The sequence below is a fragment of the Ruditapes philippinarum genome, unplaced genomic scaffold, assembly GCF_026571515.1.
Source record: "Ruditapes philippinarum isolate M1 unplaced genomic scaffold, ASM2657151v2 ctg4681_1_1_1_1, whole genome shotgun sequence".
NCBI classification, from domain to species: Eukaryota; Metazoa; Mollusca; class Bivalvia; order Venerida; family Veneridae; genus Ruditapes; species Ruditapes philippinarum.
In genome coordinates, this window is record NW_026856042.1 from 2546 (window position 1) to 18908 (window position 16363).

The 16363-nt window shown below is 30.0% G+C and overlaps 2 protein-coding genes across 2 annotated transcripts; both read left to right on the top strand.

The window, feature by feature from the left end:
• Nucleotides 1-6251: 6251 nt before the first annotated feature.
• LOC132745212 (perlucin-like protein) lies at nucleotides 6252-8965 on the top strand. The gene is made up of 6 exons (XM_060734063.1): nucleotides 6252-6526; nucleotides 6701-6828; nucleotides 7044-7134; nucleotides 7593-7694; nucleotides 7884-7994; nucleotides 8416-8965. Exons 1-6 carry the CDS (start codon nucleotides 6364-6366, stop codon nucleotides 8427-8429), a joined length of 609 nt encoding a protein of 202 aa, XP_060590046.1. The 5' UTR covers nucleotides 6252-6363; the 3' UTR covers nucleotides 8430-8965.
• Nucleotides 8966-10034: 1069 nt separating this feature from the next.
• On the top strand, nucleotides 10035-15756 carry LOC132745216 (perlucin-like protein). Its single transcript, XM_060734067.1, has 6 exons — nucleotides 10035-10378; nucleotides 10564-10687; nucleotides 12422-12512; nucleotides 13168-13269; nucleotides 13583-13693; nucleotides 15035-15756. The coding sequence occupies exons 2-6, from the start codon at nucleotides 10580-10582 to the stop codon at nucleotides 15052-15054; spliced, it is 432 nt and encodes a 143-aa protein (XP_060590050.1). The 5' UTR covers nucleotides 10035-10378; nucleotides 10564-10579; the 3' UTR covers nucleotides 15055-15756.
• Nucleotides 15757-16363: the final 607 nt, after the last annotated feature.

Below are 16363 nucleotides of genomic sequence, written 5' to 3' on the forward strand. Positions count from 1 at the left end.
AAACTTAACTGTCGTGTTTCCGTAAACAGAATTTTAAAATCACTCCCTTTTCTCACCATGTAAACAATTGATACTTTTAAAATAATAAATTAAATAAAAATTATTATATAATGAATTGATTAACCTTGAAAAACCTCTGAAGGTTCAAGTCTTCAAATTCTTTCATGTGAGAAAGCTATTCAGCTAGCTAACGGAACGCCGGTGGTTCTACTCAGGTTCCCGTTTGTTTCTGAAATAATGCAAAAAAGCCACCATAGACTTCCTGCCCGGTAAAACTGGAAACTCGCAAATTTGAACTATACTGCATGTACTGTGTTGGTACGAATTAACACCCAACAAGAAAACCACTTTCAAACACAATTGCTTAAAATTGTTATAATGTGACTGTATAGTCTGCTTTAGCCACAATAAAATGTAAAAAAAATCTAAATTTATTAATGATGAAACCTAATATGGACGTCAGAGAAATGTTCAACTCTGCAAACGACCTATTGAGTACGCATTTATTTCAGCATGCAGACGACTCTGTCAATCAGCATAATAACACTAATGTTGAGACATTTTTAAAATCAAGGGGCACTTTAACGTGGCCTTTACCCTGGTGAAACGTTTTTAAAAGTTTACTTTGTTTGAGTTCATTTGACTGTACACTGGTCTTTCAAACACAATACAGACAAAAACAAAACATAAAAATAACAAAACCCTTTGGACTTGATTTATATAAACATCATTTTGTTCGCATTCAGAACTGAATTGAATTGACTTAATTGGTTCGGTTCAAAAAATGGTCATGGCATGCCAACCAATGTGCCGAAGATCTCATACAAATGGTCTCGCTAATTGTTAGCGATGTAGCTTTGTCACTTTATTTTGAGAACGAACGTTCTTGTCGGATTAACATATGATAAAATATAGACACTCTCACTTACGCTATGAATATGAGTATAATTTTCATAACTACTATTGTTATGAAAATATTTGGTATGTCCTCATGATTATTAATTGTTTTAAATTTTTGTGTGAAATGTTTTATACAAGACTTAATTTATTTATTAACGGAATTTATTTTGAATTTACCGAACTGCAACCGTAAGTGGTTGGCATTTGCCAACAGTATAGAGCAAGGCCATTTTGCACTACTCTTTTGATAGGAAAAGTTGATTTAATGTTCCAATTTCAAAACCATTTCTAAAACATTGCAAAATAAGAGGAGCTAAAATGTTCCCTTAATCATTTTCATTTGCTTGAAAATAAACTTTTATTATAAAATTGCATTTTAAAAGTATCTTAAGATATATTGTTTATTTCTTGTAAACTAAAATATTTCCTTGATCATGAAAAGGAAGTAAGACAAATTCAATAATGAGTCGGTTCTAAAACAGGAAAAGTCAGATATGTTAAAGCCTATAGATATCATTTGGAATAACTTTGAAATGATTTAAAGAAGATTCTAAAGATTTAAATGAAATGCTGTTCAAGTGATGTTAGTGCAAAAGGTGAACTGTTTCATTTAGCTTATTGCAAAAATGCTGACTATTTTTTTTATTTACATCATCGCAAAATATACGACGCATTTGTAGTGTCCCATTTAATGCTAAAACTACTTTTAACTTCCTTAATCTCATTGATTTTACCCTTGTATTGGTAGCGTAAATACTACGTTTGACTATTTTATCTCTAGTGATTGTATACTAATCTATTGTTTCTTCATTTTTTATTGTAATGTAAAGACGCATCGTCATTGTAAGTCTTTGTTAATCTAGTTGGCAGAGAGATGTTTTTCTCTTGTTGATCTATCAGGTCATTTTGTTTACGTGAGAAAAGACTTGTTTATTTCATTATCTTACATATTTGTTTTAAGAATTTTTCTTCCTTACGCGTAACAGTTTCGAAAATCATTTTATGTCTGTACGATACTTGAATGTTATATTCATTTTAAAAGAATAAAGATATATAAATATATATAGCTGTTAAGACGTTTAAAATATCGGCCATCACCCCTAAGTTTTGTTCAATTTAAAAACAAATGCTTACCTACAATTCATAATTTACAACATTTCACTATTCTATTTTATAAAAACTAATTTAAAAGTGCATAAGTCAATATACTCGCAAACAGTGTATACTTCACTTTGATGCTGAACTCAAACCACTGTTTAAGTATCGTTCGAATCGTTCCAGTGCCTTTGGTGGTGGTAGTGTTGATAGTTTTCACTCCAGATCAAGTCAGTAAGCCACATTAAATTTACCGGAGCTGAATCGTTCTTTGGCAGGCTGTCTAGCAGTTTACCAGTACTAGTTGCCTTCACTTTCGCAAGTAACTGTTTACTTCTTTACATGCCAGAGCAGAGGTACAGTGCAAATAACCATATAAAAGAATTTCAGGATCAACCATAACGAAAGTAAACTGCGCGATCCGGGAAACGAACCCGGGCTGCCCGATTCACAGTCCAACGATCTACCTTTTGAGCTAACAGGACGGCTTTATTTATTTTTTGTCTGTAGAACGGAATATTAGTCGTTCTAGTCAGGTGCTCTCTCGTGCTAGGAATATTGAAATATGTGAATGAGGTTTTCCTCTACAAGATAATCTATGATTAATATAACCTACACGTGTTTTTCATGATCACTCTCATAAAATTAGTACAAATGGAGGAAGAAGGAAGTTTAGCCAAATACAGAGAAGTTAAAATGTCCTTGTGTACAATAAAGTAACAAAAGAAAATATTGTTTGATTTTTTTCTATAAGTACAGGATTTTTTTTCATCGAGTGGTATGATATAAATATTTCACGAGTGGCAGTAGCCTCGAGTGAAATATGATAATTTTCATACCACAAGATGTGTATAGGCTGAATTTAAAAGAAAGTATTCCGGCAAGACACCAGTGAGAAATAGATTTTTACAGTACCAAGGATAAACCGCCTCCGTGCCCGAGGGGTAAGAGTCGATGACTTCTAATCCAGTTACCTCTCTGGCGTGGGTTCGATCCCCGGGAGATGATTTGGTAGTCAAGCGCGTAGGAAGGTAGTCTAGTACTGGTGTAACTCTCCAGAAACGATGGTAAGGAAAGTACCCACCTATATGACTGAACTACTGTTGGGAAAGGCGTAAAATGAAACAAACAAACAAAAACCAAAGTATGTTTTTGTTCTACATCTTCGTGAAGGAAGATAATTCATTTCGTCGTCTTTCAAAGCACTGGTACTTTGATGTAGTTTTCTGATATACAATAAAAATCTTTTTGCGCATCTGAGTTAAATATAAACCTTTATTTGTAACTAGCAAGTATGGGAGTTGGTATGTCGTAAACAAAAGGATAAGATAGATACATATCTTACTGACCATTGTGTACGTGGTGAAGCCTTGTTTATTTTAAATATTTTTAAAAAGTATACGTGACAAATATAATATTTTCAATTTTTGTTGAGCAAATTGGTATTTGTGAGGAAATTGTATTTGAAGAAAAAACAAATATTTACAAATATATGATTATATAGCCTTATCTTCTAAGCACCAAAATAATTATTTACTATTATATTTTCGTAACACGTTTAAATCACAAATATCAAAGCTTATCTTGTGTATATATATATATATATAAATAATATATATATATATATATATATATATATATATATATATATATATATATATATATATATATATATATATATATATATATATATATATATATATATATATACAAGATAAGCTTTGTAGGAGCACATTTGTCTCGGAGTACATTTTGTCTCGTACGACCGATGAGGTCGCATTTGTTCCTCATGAGGCCATATACCGCTCAATTGTATCCTTTTTATATTCTATATTAAACTGACATTTTCAAAGAGCTACAAAACATAACACTTTTAGAGAACCAACCCTTATCTCATTTTAAAGAGTAATGATAAAACTGATATAAAATGATGAGAAAAGTAGAGGTCATATATCTACTAAGAAAAATTTCTAGCGTCACATTTGTACCCGTAAAATCACTTAAAAGTCTGCTATGACGTACGAAGAAGAACCACCAATATTAAAATTGAAATTCACTTAATCAAATATAACCTTTGCCCGCAGTTTTTCTACCAAAATGTCAAAAACATATCCATGATGAAATTTAAACAGAAAAAAGCTTATGTTAGGACGTCTATGGTCATGCATAGTAAATAAATTAGTGTCCGATAACTTGTCCGCCATTACGCGACAAAGCCAGATGATTATTAACCATAGTGAGGCAATTGAGTATCATTGAGTATCATTGAGTACCACTGAATATCCTATGTCCCCTTTTTGTCATCGTAGATACTGCCTTGTTTTTGCTTAGAAAAAACAAGAAATGCAGAAAGTGAAGATGAACTAGTAGACATATGATGACAATATATTCTTATAAACTTTTCAATGGTTAATTTGTTTTTACCAGAATGAACGGACGAAAGACATTGTTCATTATGAACTTTGATTGGCATGCTAGAGATTAGAATATTACTTGTTATTTCTTAATGATCGTGATTGTTAATAGCAACGGGTATACATGTATACCATCATTTATAATTCATATGTGTAACGCATGATCAACACCTTGTGGAATTGTCTCTTATTATGTTATCGCTATTAGCGAATACCCCCTATTAAGGTATCTGTTCACGCTTAGTAAAAATATGACACTGGTTATATTACCATGTTGATCATGTTGAGCATAATTGTTTATTATACAATAATTGTAATATCTATTTTAATATAAAAAATACAGATTTTATGAATATTGCTTTCCTCTCTTTTTGTGTTTTATGTGCTATTTTAATACTGAGTTTTTACGTTTACTACTCTTTTTTTTATCAAAATTGTAAAATAAATTTTAAGAATTCAATTGTCATATTGACCGACGCTTATAAATCAAAACTTAACTGGAAAAAGTCAGTAATTTTTTCTTAATCTTTCAATATATGATATTATTTATTCTTAAACAATGTACATGTACATTTGTATTTTTCTTTATCATTTTTTAAATTATCAATCAATTGAATAATTCATAAAATCTAATTTGTAACTTTGAATAATTCCTCGGCATCTTTACTAAACACGAATAACAAATTAAATAAAATGTTTCAAAGTTGATAGTGTCATACTAATACCGTAAAAATGTACCTTTTGCTCAATTATTGCACATATTTATTGTTTTTATCTCATAAAGATAAAATGAAACATGCTATTGTTGTTGTTGTTGGGTTTTTTCGAATTGTATGTTATGTATAATAATGAGTTCATCTGTGTTTATTAATTATTGTAACCAAACTAAGTGACAAACATTCATTTTGGAAAAAAGCTTAATGATCTGTAAAATATTTGTTCTGTTCTGTAACGATATCAAACATCTACTCCAAAACCGTACGTGAGAGACCAGACAATAAACGTGTGATACTATTCGCCGGTCACTAGTAAATCCCGGTCAAAATAGACCGGGAGAGACCGGGAATTACCGATAGCATTACATCCCTCTATAAATAGATTTTCGGAATGTTTAGGTCATCAACTCATTATTCTATTTTAACACACCCTAATAACCCACTGTGTACTACAAAATGATAAATAAAAAAACGAAGAGACGGAAAAGGTTATTTCATGCATTGCGAAATTCTCCAGTTCGCTATTCATTGTACATATCGAGACATTTTTTTAATCAAGCACCCTCATACCGATCGGAATGATCGGCTTTTATTATGTGGTCATAATAAAAGGCTCGAGAAGTTGCTGTCGCCCATTCACAAAATCTGATTTCATTCCATAAGGGCGCCGCGCTTCGGCGCGGACGCCAACGATAAGAATGGACTCTCTGCATGTGTTTGGGTTATGGATGCTGCACTGATAGAAATTTTCATTTTGACATGCAAAACAGGGATTTTCTTTAAGTAAATATATGACTCATATGCAGAGAATGGAGTCATATACACAAATGTCAAATGACAACGTACCCAAACATGAAAAACATAAGAAAACTAGTTTCTTTTGCCAAGCGTTTATACATTTTTCATTTTTTGCTTATTTTGTACAATTAAAATTATCGTGAAACAAAATGACTGTGCGAATCACTTGCAATTTTGCATAAAAGCTATTGATCCCACCATAGAAATGTGTCCTTTTAAGTCACATTTTTTTTATAAAAATAGGTCGGATGGGAAAGATTGTTTGATAAACGTAGTTTTGTAAATGCACTGATATATACAAAATATCACGCATGCTCATACAATGGATGTGAGAAACATCTAAGGCATCTAAAGATATGTTGAACAGCTATTTAAGCCTGCATCAAATTTTGAAATTCATTTAATCGCGTGAGTCTGCCGAAAACACAATCTATATTAAAATGAAGATAATTTTTGTAAGTGCGCTTATTGTCTGTGGATGTTTCACATCTGTTAAAGCAAACGATGTGTGCCTTAACGAGACAGAATATGATTTTTACATGTTAGGGAATCTTGTTAAAGATGTTGAGAAAAGGATACAATCTTTGAGAGAGAACGTCAAAGGTTTGATTTAAAGTTCTATTGAAAAAAAAAATGTTTTAAAAATTGTTCGCAAACATTTCAATTTTTATTTATAATTAAAAGCCTGCAATTGCAAAAACGCAAAGACGTATTGATAAAACATTAACTGATTTTTAGTCATTTTTTCTGTATACATTCCACTGATTTTATTTATAGAAGTGATAAAAACGAAATGTCCCGTGACGTCATGTCCTGACAGCTCATGCGGTGATGAATGGGTTTCCTACAACAACTCTTGCTACTTTTTTGAGGATATTAAAACCGCAACATTTGAAGAAGCAAGGGCAAGTATCATTACTGTAAACTGAAATGTCTTGTTTCACTTCAACCAAAAATACTTAAAAACTAATAATAAAAGACTTTGTGTTGATAAAATTTCAAGAAAATAAAACCAGGCACTTTTTAGGTTAGTAAAAATACCATAAGGAAAATGACTATACTAAAAGGAAAGGAAACGTACAGTATTTAACTATTATTTTCAATTGCTTTAATCTTTTAGCAATTCTGCAAGAAAAAGTCTGCTTACCTTTTGTACGTTGAAGACAATGACGAAAACTCCATCATCGTAAAAATGCTCGGTCGTTTCAAATGTGAGAAATATATTTTCTTTAATTTAACACCAATAATCATAGCTTTTTAAATGTCTTCTCATAGTTTTCATACTCGTTATACGATTTTTTATTCCTCATTAAAATTAAATTGAACGGATGAACTTGCATTAACATGCATTTGAATTGATAACAAATATGAATGTTTGATCCATATCATAAAATTATATTCAAATAAGTAGGAAGCTTCGTATGGTAAATAAAGTAGTTACAAATTACGTTACGGTACGTTTTTGTATTCTATGAAAATTAAGTAAACTGTCATCAAATAAATTAATCAAACGATGATTCATTTATTAATGGTATTTAATGGTAATCAATTAAATAATTTATGGAACAAACAATTAATAGAATCCACTGCAGATATCTAATAGATTATATTATTATAATATCTATTATATCTGGTAGCGTTACATCTGTAAACAATTATTATTAAATAGCAAACAATCATTGGTTGAATGGATTAACCGATCAAAGTACAGAAGGAAAATGGAAATGGATAGACACAAATGCACCGGCAAGATTTATTAAATGGGCACCAGGTAATAAAAATTTACCGAGTAACTATTATTTTCTACAGTAAAAACTTATGATAGGCTCAGATAAAATGTTTTCCAATTTGTTTATAAACAATAACACAAAGAACGATTGTTTATTTTTAGACAATACCTGTTACAAAGCATAACAAATTCCGTTTTAATTAAACGGTTTAATTATTTTTTTACCTTTAGGTCAGCCACAGGGTCGCACCGTTGAAAATTGCGTTGGGTTTTTCCTAAGTGATCGTTATCAGTGGCATGACTTATCATGTACAAATAAATATTCATTTATTTGCAAAAAAGGTCAGTATGATTTAACGCACATAATTAAAAAAAGAGTTAACATAATCAAATTATTATACAAAATAAATAAAAATATTTATTACAGAAATTGTTGTCGGAATGCAGACGTGTTTTATTTTGCATATACAAAAATCAAAATAAAGAAATTTTACGTTTTCCTTAAATTTATTGAAAATCGCTTCTTAATTTGATACTTTGAAAGAAATTGATACCTTATTAGATGTTTGAAATTTTGCATATAAACATTTGATACCAAATAGGAAACAAGAAAGTAAATATAGAGTTCATTATAATAGGATAGAATAAGTGTTCATACAGTGCGAACGATAAAAAAAAAACCATTTACTTCAATATTCATTTCATGTTATATTTTATGCATGACCATAACGATTAAAATAATATGCATAATGTTTTCTTTCAGAAAAATCTCTGTGAATGTTGAATGAGTCTACAAACATTGACGCTGGCTGTTTATAAATATTACATACAAATGTACTTTAAATAGCTAGAGATGTTAACGTTTATGTAATGCTTTTGTATGCGTGTTTTTATATACATAATAAAATTAGTTGCTGAATATACTTTTGTTAAGCAGCATTATACAAACATTACCTTTGTTATACAATGGACATTAAATGTAATCAATATTTAGTGTGGCATTCTCTTTACTCAAATTATGCTAGATAATAAATGCGAAATCTTAATTATTAAATAAATTGGATGAGTCTGATTTATGTTTAGAATTCATTACATTTTTGTTGAAATACGAGCGTTTAATTTATTTTGTTGAAATTGTTAGTGATTTCTTTAAATAGAGTTAGTTCGAACGACCACTTGCAATATGATAGTTTAACTTATTTTTTCTGTTTCTTCTTCAGATTTCTGTTCACACAGTTTACTTATCCTGTATGTGTTGTGTTATTGCAATATGTTTAAGAAAGACTTGAATAAAAAAATCTGTATAAAATATTTTGATTTTATTAAACCTTTTACAACAATATAAGTCTTTTCCTTTCCATCCCCGCTAAAATCAATAGGAATAACATCGGATTTGTAATCCTGAGGGCACTTGTTCGATCCTCGAGCAAGGCAAAATTTCTCCATCACAATTGATCTCAGATATAATGTCTAATATACATTTGTCGTTTATTGCTTATACAAGGAAGAAGGAAATTAAGTTGGACACAAACAAAAAACTAAAGTCACGCTTATTCAAAAGGTTTATTACCTCTAGTATATAGAATATCTTGTGTTTAAGTAGCACTTCATTATACCAAAAATGATAATGTTTCAATCATTTAACAAAATGTCGCATTTGAATTCATAAAATCGTCATCATTTCAAATATTATTGTATTAAATAACATTAACTTTACTTATCAACATTATAACAACTAGCCTGAAATAAGTCCAAAATAACATATAACTTGCAGGGTTTAGAAATGGAAAAAAAATCTAAATGTAATTAATATTGATACCATGAGATGAAAATTGAGCCAGGTTATCCGTAGAAAGGGACCCGAATCATTGGCAGCCGTTACAATATTTATCCATGACTACGCAATATAGCACGGCTCGCCTTGTTAGAGCGTTATGATAGGAACCATTATTCATCCCTCTTATTCTTAGACAGAGGTAACAGTGACTTTTTTTCGAAACTTAAGGAGGACATTTGGGGTATTTGTTATAATGATTTATATGAACTTGACTTTGCTGTGTCAGCGACGGTGGGGGTGCTTGAGATTTTTTATCTCTTGATAAAATCACTGTTTGTAATATATTATTTCTTAAACAACATACTTGTACAAAAAGGAAAAATCCATTGAAATTATGAAAAGATTAGACTAATCCTTTAAAATTTTGAGTATTGTGTCAGAATAGTTTACTTTTAACTTCTTCAAATTCTTTTTTTAAAAGTTTTCATATGTCTAACTCACTTGACCAATTACTACAACAAAGTGTAATCGAGTAAACGATATGTGTACTACATTTCAAAAGACCTTTTGATTTACGCAGTTGTATCAAGGTACTTACTCAAAAGAATTCATATAACAAACAAGGATGTTAATGCAATAGTTGCAATAGAAATCTTATACAAACGGATAGTCACGTTACAAGCCATCCCGACGCTGTTGTGAATTGTATTTAAGTCTGATTTGAATATTGAAAATCATTAGAAACAACTAGTCTCTGCTATAAACACCGACAGTGTCACATAAAAAATGAAAATATCTTTAGTAAGCGCATTTTTGGTCTGCGGATATATGACATTTGCAAAAGCAAACGAGGTGTGCCTTAACGAGACGGAATATGATTTTTACATGTTGGAGCATCTTGTGACGGACATGAAAAAAAGACTTGAGTCTTTGAGAGAAAATGTCAAAGGTTTGATTTTTCATTGATTATTAAAGGAAAGTAAAGGTACGGATACAAATTCAAAACTTTATCAAATGTATATGTATAACAGTCTGCATGCCATATTTTTCTACTTTTTAATTCACCCGATTTGCATTCAAACTGAATTGACATGTATCAATAAAGTGCTGAACATTTAATTGTTTTATTTTCAGAGAAAGTACAAACAAAATGTCAACGAAATTTTCCGAAAGCTCATGCGCTGATGGTTGGGTTTCTTACAACGGATCTTGTTACCTCTTTGAAACTGTTCCAGCTCGTAATTTTGAAGAAGCGAGGGTGCGTAAGAACTTATGATATTACTCATAATTAAATTTGAAGTTATTCAATTCTTCAAAAAAATCTATTTTAGTTTATACACGATACCATTAAATCATCAAATACTATGAAATGTATTGCTTTATCAATGAAACATTAGTAAATCTTTGTTCATGTTTATTTGTATGACTTAGGTATTGAACGAGGTTAGTTACTCATTTTATCGTATTTACTACATTATTTCTCTACATATAAAGGATTCCGTGCTGTGGAATCTGTCCTGGTATTTTTTCTTCTTTAAACTTATAAAATATTATTGCCTTAACATTAAGATACAAGAACAATCTGTGATCACATGTGTCGCCTCATTATTGCCATAACTCGGCAAAAAATCATTCAACCTAAAAACCTGTGTAATATGCACAAGAACTTAAGCTACCGATCAATTCTGTAAAGATTCATTGAAATTGCTTAACTGGTATAACAGGACTAGTCCGGACAAACTTTAAAATAAAATAATTACTCTGACAAATATCATTGAACCATAAAAGCCGATGAAATGCAAAACTAGACTTAGTACTGATGATTCCTGAAATTGCACAAGTAGTTTTTTATAAGTGAACCGGACATGCTTTTGTGTATCTGGCAACACAATAAACAACATTTTTTATTAAATGGCCATAACGCGGCCAAAACCCGTGCAATATGCGTAAGGACTTGCACTACAAATCAATTCTGTAAAGTTTCATTACATTAGTGGTATAAGAGGAGTATCTTAAAAATAAAAATTATAAAAGGACTGTAACTCTGACAAAAATCAATGAACCAGAAAAATTTGACGATATGCACATCTCAACTTAGTACTGATCATTTCTGTAAAGATTGGATGAAATTGAACCAGTAGTTTCTGAGAAGAAGCCCGGACACGTTTTGTGATGGACAGACAGACGGACAAATGGGAAGACAGACAGCCGGACACACAGACAACGGAGAAGTAATCCCTGTATGTTGCCACTTCTCCGTAGAGGCGACATAAAAATCAGGACAGCTCAAGAAATTAGAATCAGCAACCGTTACGTTGTTCCGCAAGTTTTTGTTGTATTAGTTTTTATAAACATTTAAATTTCAAGGGGGGGGGGGCAATTTAATATTATTTACCGAAATATGCATTGGTTGAAATATGCATTGGTTAAAAAAGTTTGTTGGCTTCCAGTAAAATATATATCCTTGAAAATCTTACTTGGCTAAAAATAAAATTAAATTCATTCTTAGTTTACATGCATTGTAACATTAAAAAGAACAAAATAATATATAAAATTTTACTTTTTCAAAAGTCGAAGTCTGTGTTACTAAATTGATTTAAATTTTCACTATTTTGTAAACATATCTTTTGAATAAGCAATCAATGGTGATACTACTTTACTTTTGGAAATGAATTACTTTGAATGTACAAAAAGACTAAAATAAGGAAAACACGAATAGGAAGACCGATCTCCGTCGCCTATTTCCTACAGCTAAAAAAAGGTGCAACGAGACTGGACGTTCGCGTATTTAGCGTGTGTGAAAAGACACCCGTTATGTTAATAAAACGAATCTGTCATATATCCTTTCCTTCATTTTTACCATCGTTTTATTTATCCTTTTAACCGATTCACATATCAGTGCACCCTATGAAGTTTGTCCCTCATTACTTTTTAAGTATAGCCATAATATACAGATAATGAATTTGATATTATACCAAATCATTTTTGCTAGGCTCTCTGCAACCAAAAAGGATCTGTCCTGTTTTATGTACAGGACGAAGCGGAAAATGTGTTCATAGTCAGAATGCTGGACCGCTTGAAATGTAAGTGGATTTTCTAATTGCCATCGTGCAGAAATAAAAATATATGAAATAAAATATGACATCACGGATATGTAACTGTTCTGTTAGCCAGATGGTTTTAGGATATTTGTAACAAACCCCAATCCCTTCTTTATTTGCTTAGATCCTATATTGACCTTATGAATCTGCTTCAAAAAATCAAAATGTTCATATTTGATAACAATAAAAACACATTTGTAAACTCTCTTCATTTCAGAAGATTAGTAATTACGGCGAAGAATTATTGTAGCAAAACACAAATTAGTTGTATATACGGGAAAATGTTTTAAAACAAAGAAATAAAACAGTAAAAGAAAATGAAAAACATAAATATTAGATCTTACGTTTTCAAATGTTATATGATTTTATTGATAAATGACAAGAATAAAAAAGTTCATGAACTGATTGTGCCAATTTAGTCTGAATTTCTAATTAAACTTGTCTTTTATTAAGAATTTATAAGTAAAATCAATAAAAAGTGACTTTTATTACAATTCAAGTAGTAAGTATGCATATTCCGTTCCAGTGTATTCAAATTTTAAACACAGTATATTATACAATTTCAAATAGTGTGTACAAACTTGAAATAGCGACTACAAATTTAAAATAGTATAATTCATTCTTACTCATACTGTAGCAAGTGCTCCTTGGCTAATGGGATTGACTGACCAATGCTCTGAAGGAAAATGGAAATGGATCGACACAAGTGCTCCAGCGACATTTATCAAATGGGCTCCCGGTATGTGCAAAAATACAAAACTTGTTATTGGAATGATAAAGTGTTATATTTCAGACAATGTTTTTATTCTTCTTTTTTAAATACATATAAATAAAAATAAAATGACACTGTTAAAATTGAAATAGAATAGCATTACAACTATCCAGGTATCCAAGTTTTATTTTGGTATGTTTATTATTCATAGGTACGGGGATAACAGTAAAAATAATTTGCCTTTGATATAATTATAATTTGTAATTGCACATGAATACTGATTTACATAGTACATCTACAAATCAGAAGGTTTTATATCATTATAAAATGAATGTTTAAGGTCAGCCAGAAGGTCTCACCAAACAGAACTGCGTGGTGTACAGCATTTCTGACACAAATCGTTGGCATGACGTACACTGTTCTTCTAAAAATTCAGTTATCTGCAAAGCAGGTATCTATCATACAGATATTGAAAGAAATGGTTTCTTTAATGAAAATGCGTGCCTAAGAAATACTTATTTTTTTTATAAATGATAAACATGTTAATGTTTTAAAAATGAATTTAGAGCATGTTACGTATGTAACAACCGACGAAAGTAGCGCTGAACGTACAATTATGTGTTAAAACGTAAACAAAAGTAGTATTTGACTTCCATAGTATATATGCCAAGCACTATTGTTTTTGAAACTGTTGTAAAATAACAAACATAAAAAGACTTTGAAAAATAAAAATGGTAGCATTTCTGAGGCATAATGGGCCTTTAACAACTAATGTGTGTACATAACTTGTGAACATGCATTTTGTATACACACAATTTTTCTAGGAAAAAAACGCATTGTTCTCATACTTACAATCTTAAAATACTTGATAAAATCAAACATTGCAAAACAGCTATTTTATAGTTATATCACTCTGAATGCACAGCTTCCGAAAAACCGCAGGTTACAATGATTTATTATATTTATTTCAATTACAAATTTCCGTTAGATTTAAACTGAATTTTGGCAGAGAAACTGCGTGCGTGCTAATGTCCATTTGTTTAGTTCTGAGCCACATCATAATACGTCACCAAAAACATGAACACTAACATTTTTAATTACGGAAATATGTGCAGATCGAAGTAAATGCTATCGAGCATTTTTTGTTTATTGAGATTCCCAAAAGCTAGCTCCTTGCTACAAGTAGTGTTTGCAATTACAGAAAAAAATCATTTGTAAACATTTTTTTTAATTGGACTGACGTGAAATAAACGTATCCTCATAACATGTTATTTTTAAGCTGCTTTTTTTTGTAAAATAATGAGCTTTTAGAGAATTGCCTGAATCATATAAATACTGAAACACGACTACATGAAACCTTATTGGTAATTGCACTCGACAATAAAAAACAACGAAACAAAAATTGATTACTTTTTTTACTTTTGTTTTTTTAAATTGCTTCAATTTGTGATTTTTTTTAAATATTATAAAATAAATTAGTACCACAAAGATTTTGCGTATTATTGGTACATGTAATTGTAATAATGGCAATGAGAAGTACGAAGAACCTTTATTTGCGCCAACTTACATATTAAATATGCAAAGTTCAGATATGAAAATGCGTCATCAAGAAGAAACAGTTAAGGCTTTAAGCCATTAACCTGCTGGCGGCTACTGGTCAGATGACATGATTTCCACTGCTTATCATTCTGTAAATATTTTCCCTAAAAATAATGAATGATTTAATCAATATTAAAGTCCATTTAGGATATATAAACTGTAATGGTTAAAACTTGAAATATCTTTATTTCAGAACGGATGATGGTGGCGTGATTGGAGGATAGATATGTTGTGCTGCGAGTTGTGCAGCGTCTTATTTCAGTACTTATATTTTTTCGTCGTCGTTGTTGTTTTTTTTGGAAGCTGTAACTGACTGAAAGTCAAAATCTAAAGATATAAAAACTCGTCGTAAGCTTCCTGAGTTTATTTTAATAAACCTTTTCTTTTATCATTATTACATAAACATACATATTATATACATATAACATACATAAATAGACTATTTTCAATATCAACAATTTCATGTCTTTGTATTTAATCCACATGTTTTCAAAAACTTTAAATGAATTCATTTTCTTGAACATTGTATGCATAATATTTATCCAACATGTTATAGTAAAATGTAAGTTACTAAATAATTTGTAGTACACATGTACAAAATTAATGTCATTCCTTGTTAACTTATATAGAACAATTCTTTACTATTTTATAATAAAATAATGCTTCACTTCATACTATTACATAAACAGTAAACAGTAAAATCCGTACATAAAATAACTTGTAAAATACCAAAAAAATCTTATCTCTGTCAGCTTCTTGAGTTTATTTTAATAATGCTATTTAATAATGCTATAATTTGAATTTACCAATCAGACTTTAACATGTTTATATAAACAATAAGTTGACAGTTTTTGTCGGTAGAATTTGTACATAATTTGTATAGATCTAATTATATATTCTCGAGCATATAGAAACACAATGATTCTTTCAATAACGGTATCTGATAAAAGACTTTGAAAATAAATTTTTAATGTTTTATTACAACTATTTAAAATAAATATTATATCTTTAATGATTATTTTTATAATATCTATATTTTCACGGCAGAACAGATTTAATAATATACGAAACCATTTGTGTTTATGAATAACGTAAATAAAACCTTATATATCATATTTTTTAAACGCAAAGTCAGTCAGAACGAGAATATTAACCATAAAAATCGCATTTACGACTTCAGTGCATTAATAACTAGCAATATTTTTCATACGCATTTATTTAAGTTCGATAGCTTTTTTAAAGCCTCCTATGATTCCTGGTGTTTTCAAAATACTGAACTAAAATTTCTACTTTTCGTACATTTTTTGAAAATTACTTTCTTCTGAAATCATAATGAAAAGCCAAGTGACAAAACAGATTTATTTTCTTTTTTCTTTTTCTTTTTTTAACTGTAAATTATGCATTACCGCAATGCAGTATTGAAATATTAATTTCAGTATTAAATATCATTATTAAAAAAATATGAATACAGGATTTGAAAGCAGGAAGTTAACATCACAGATATTATTTTTCAATTTCTATT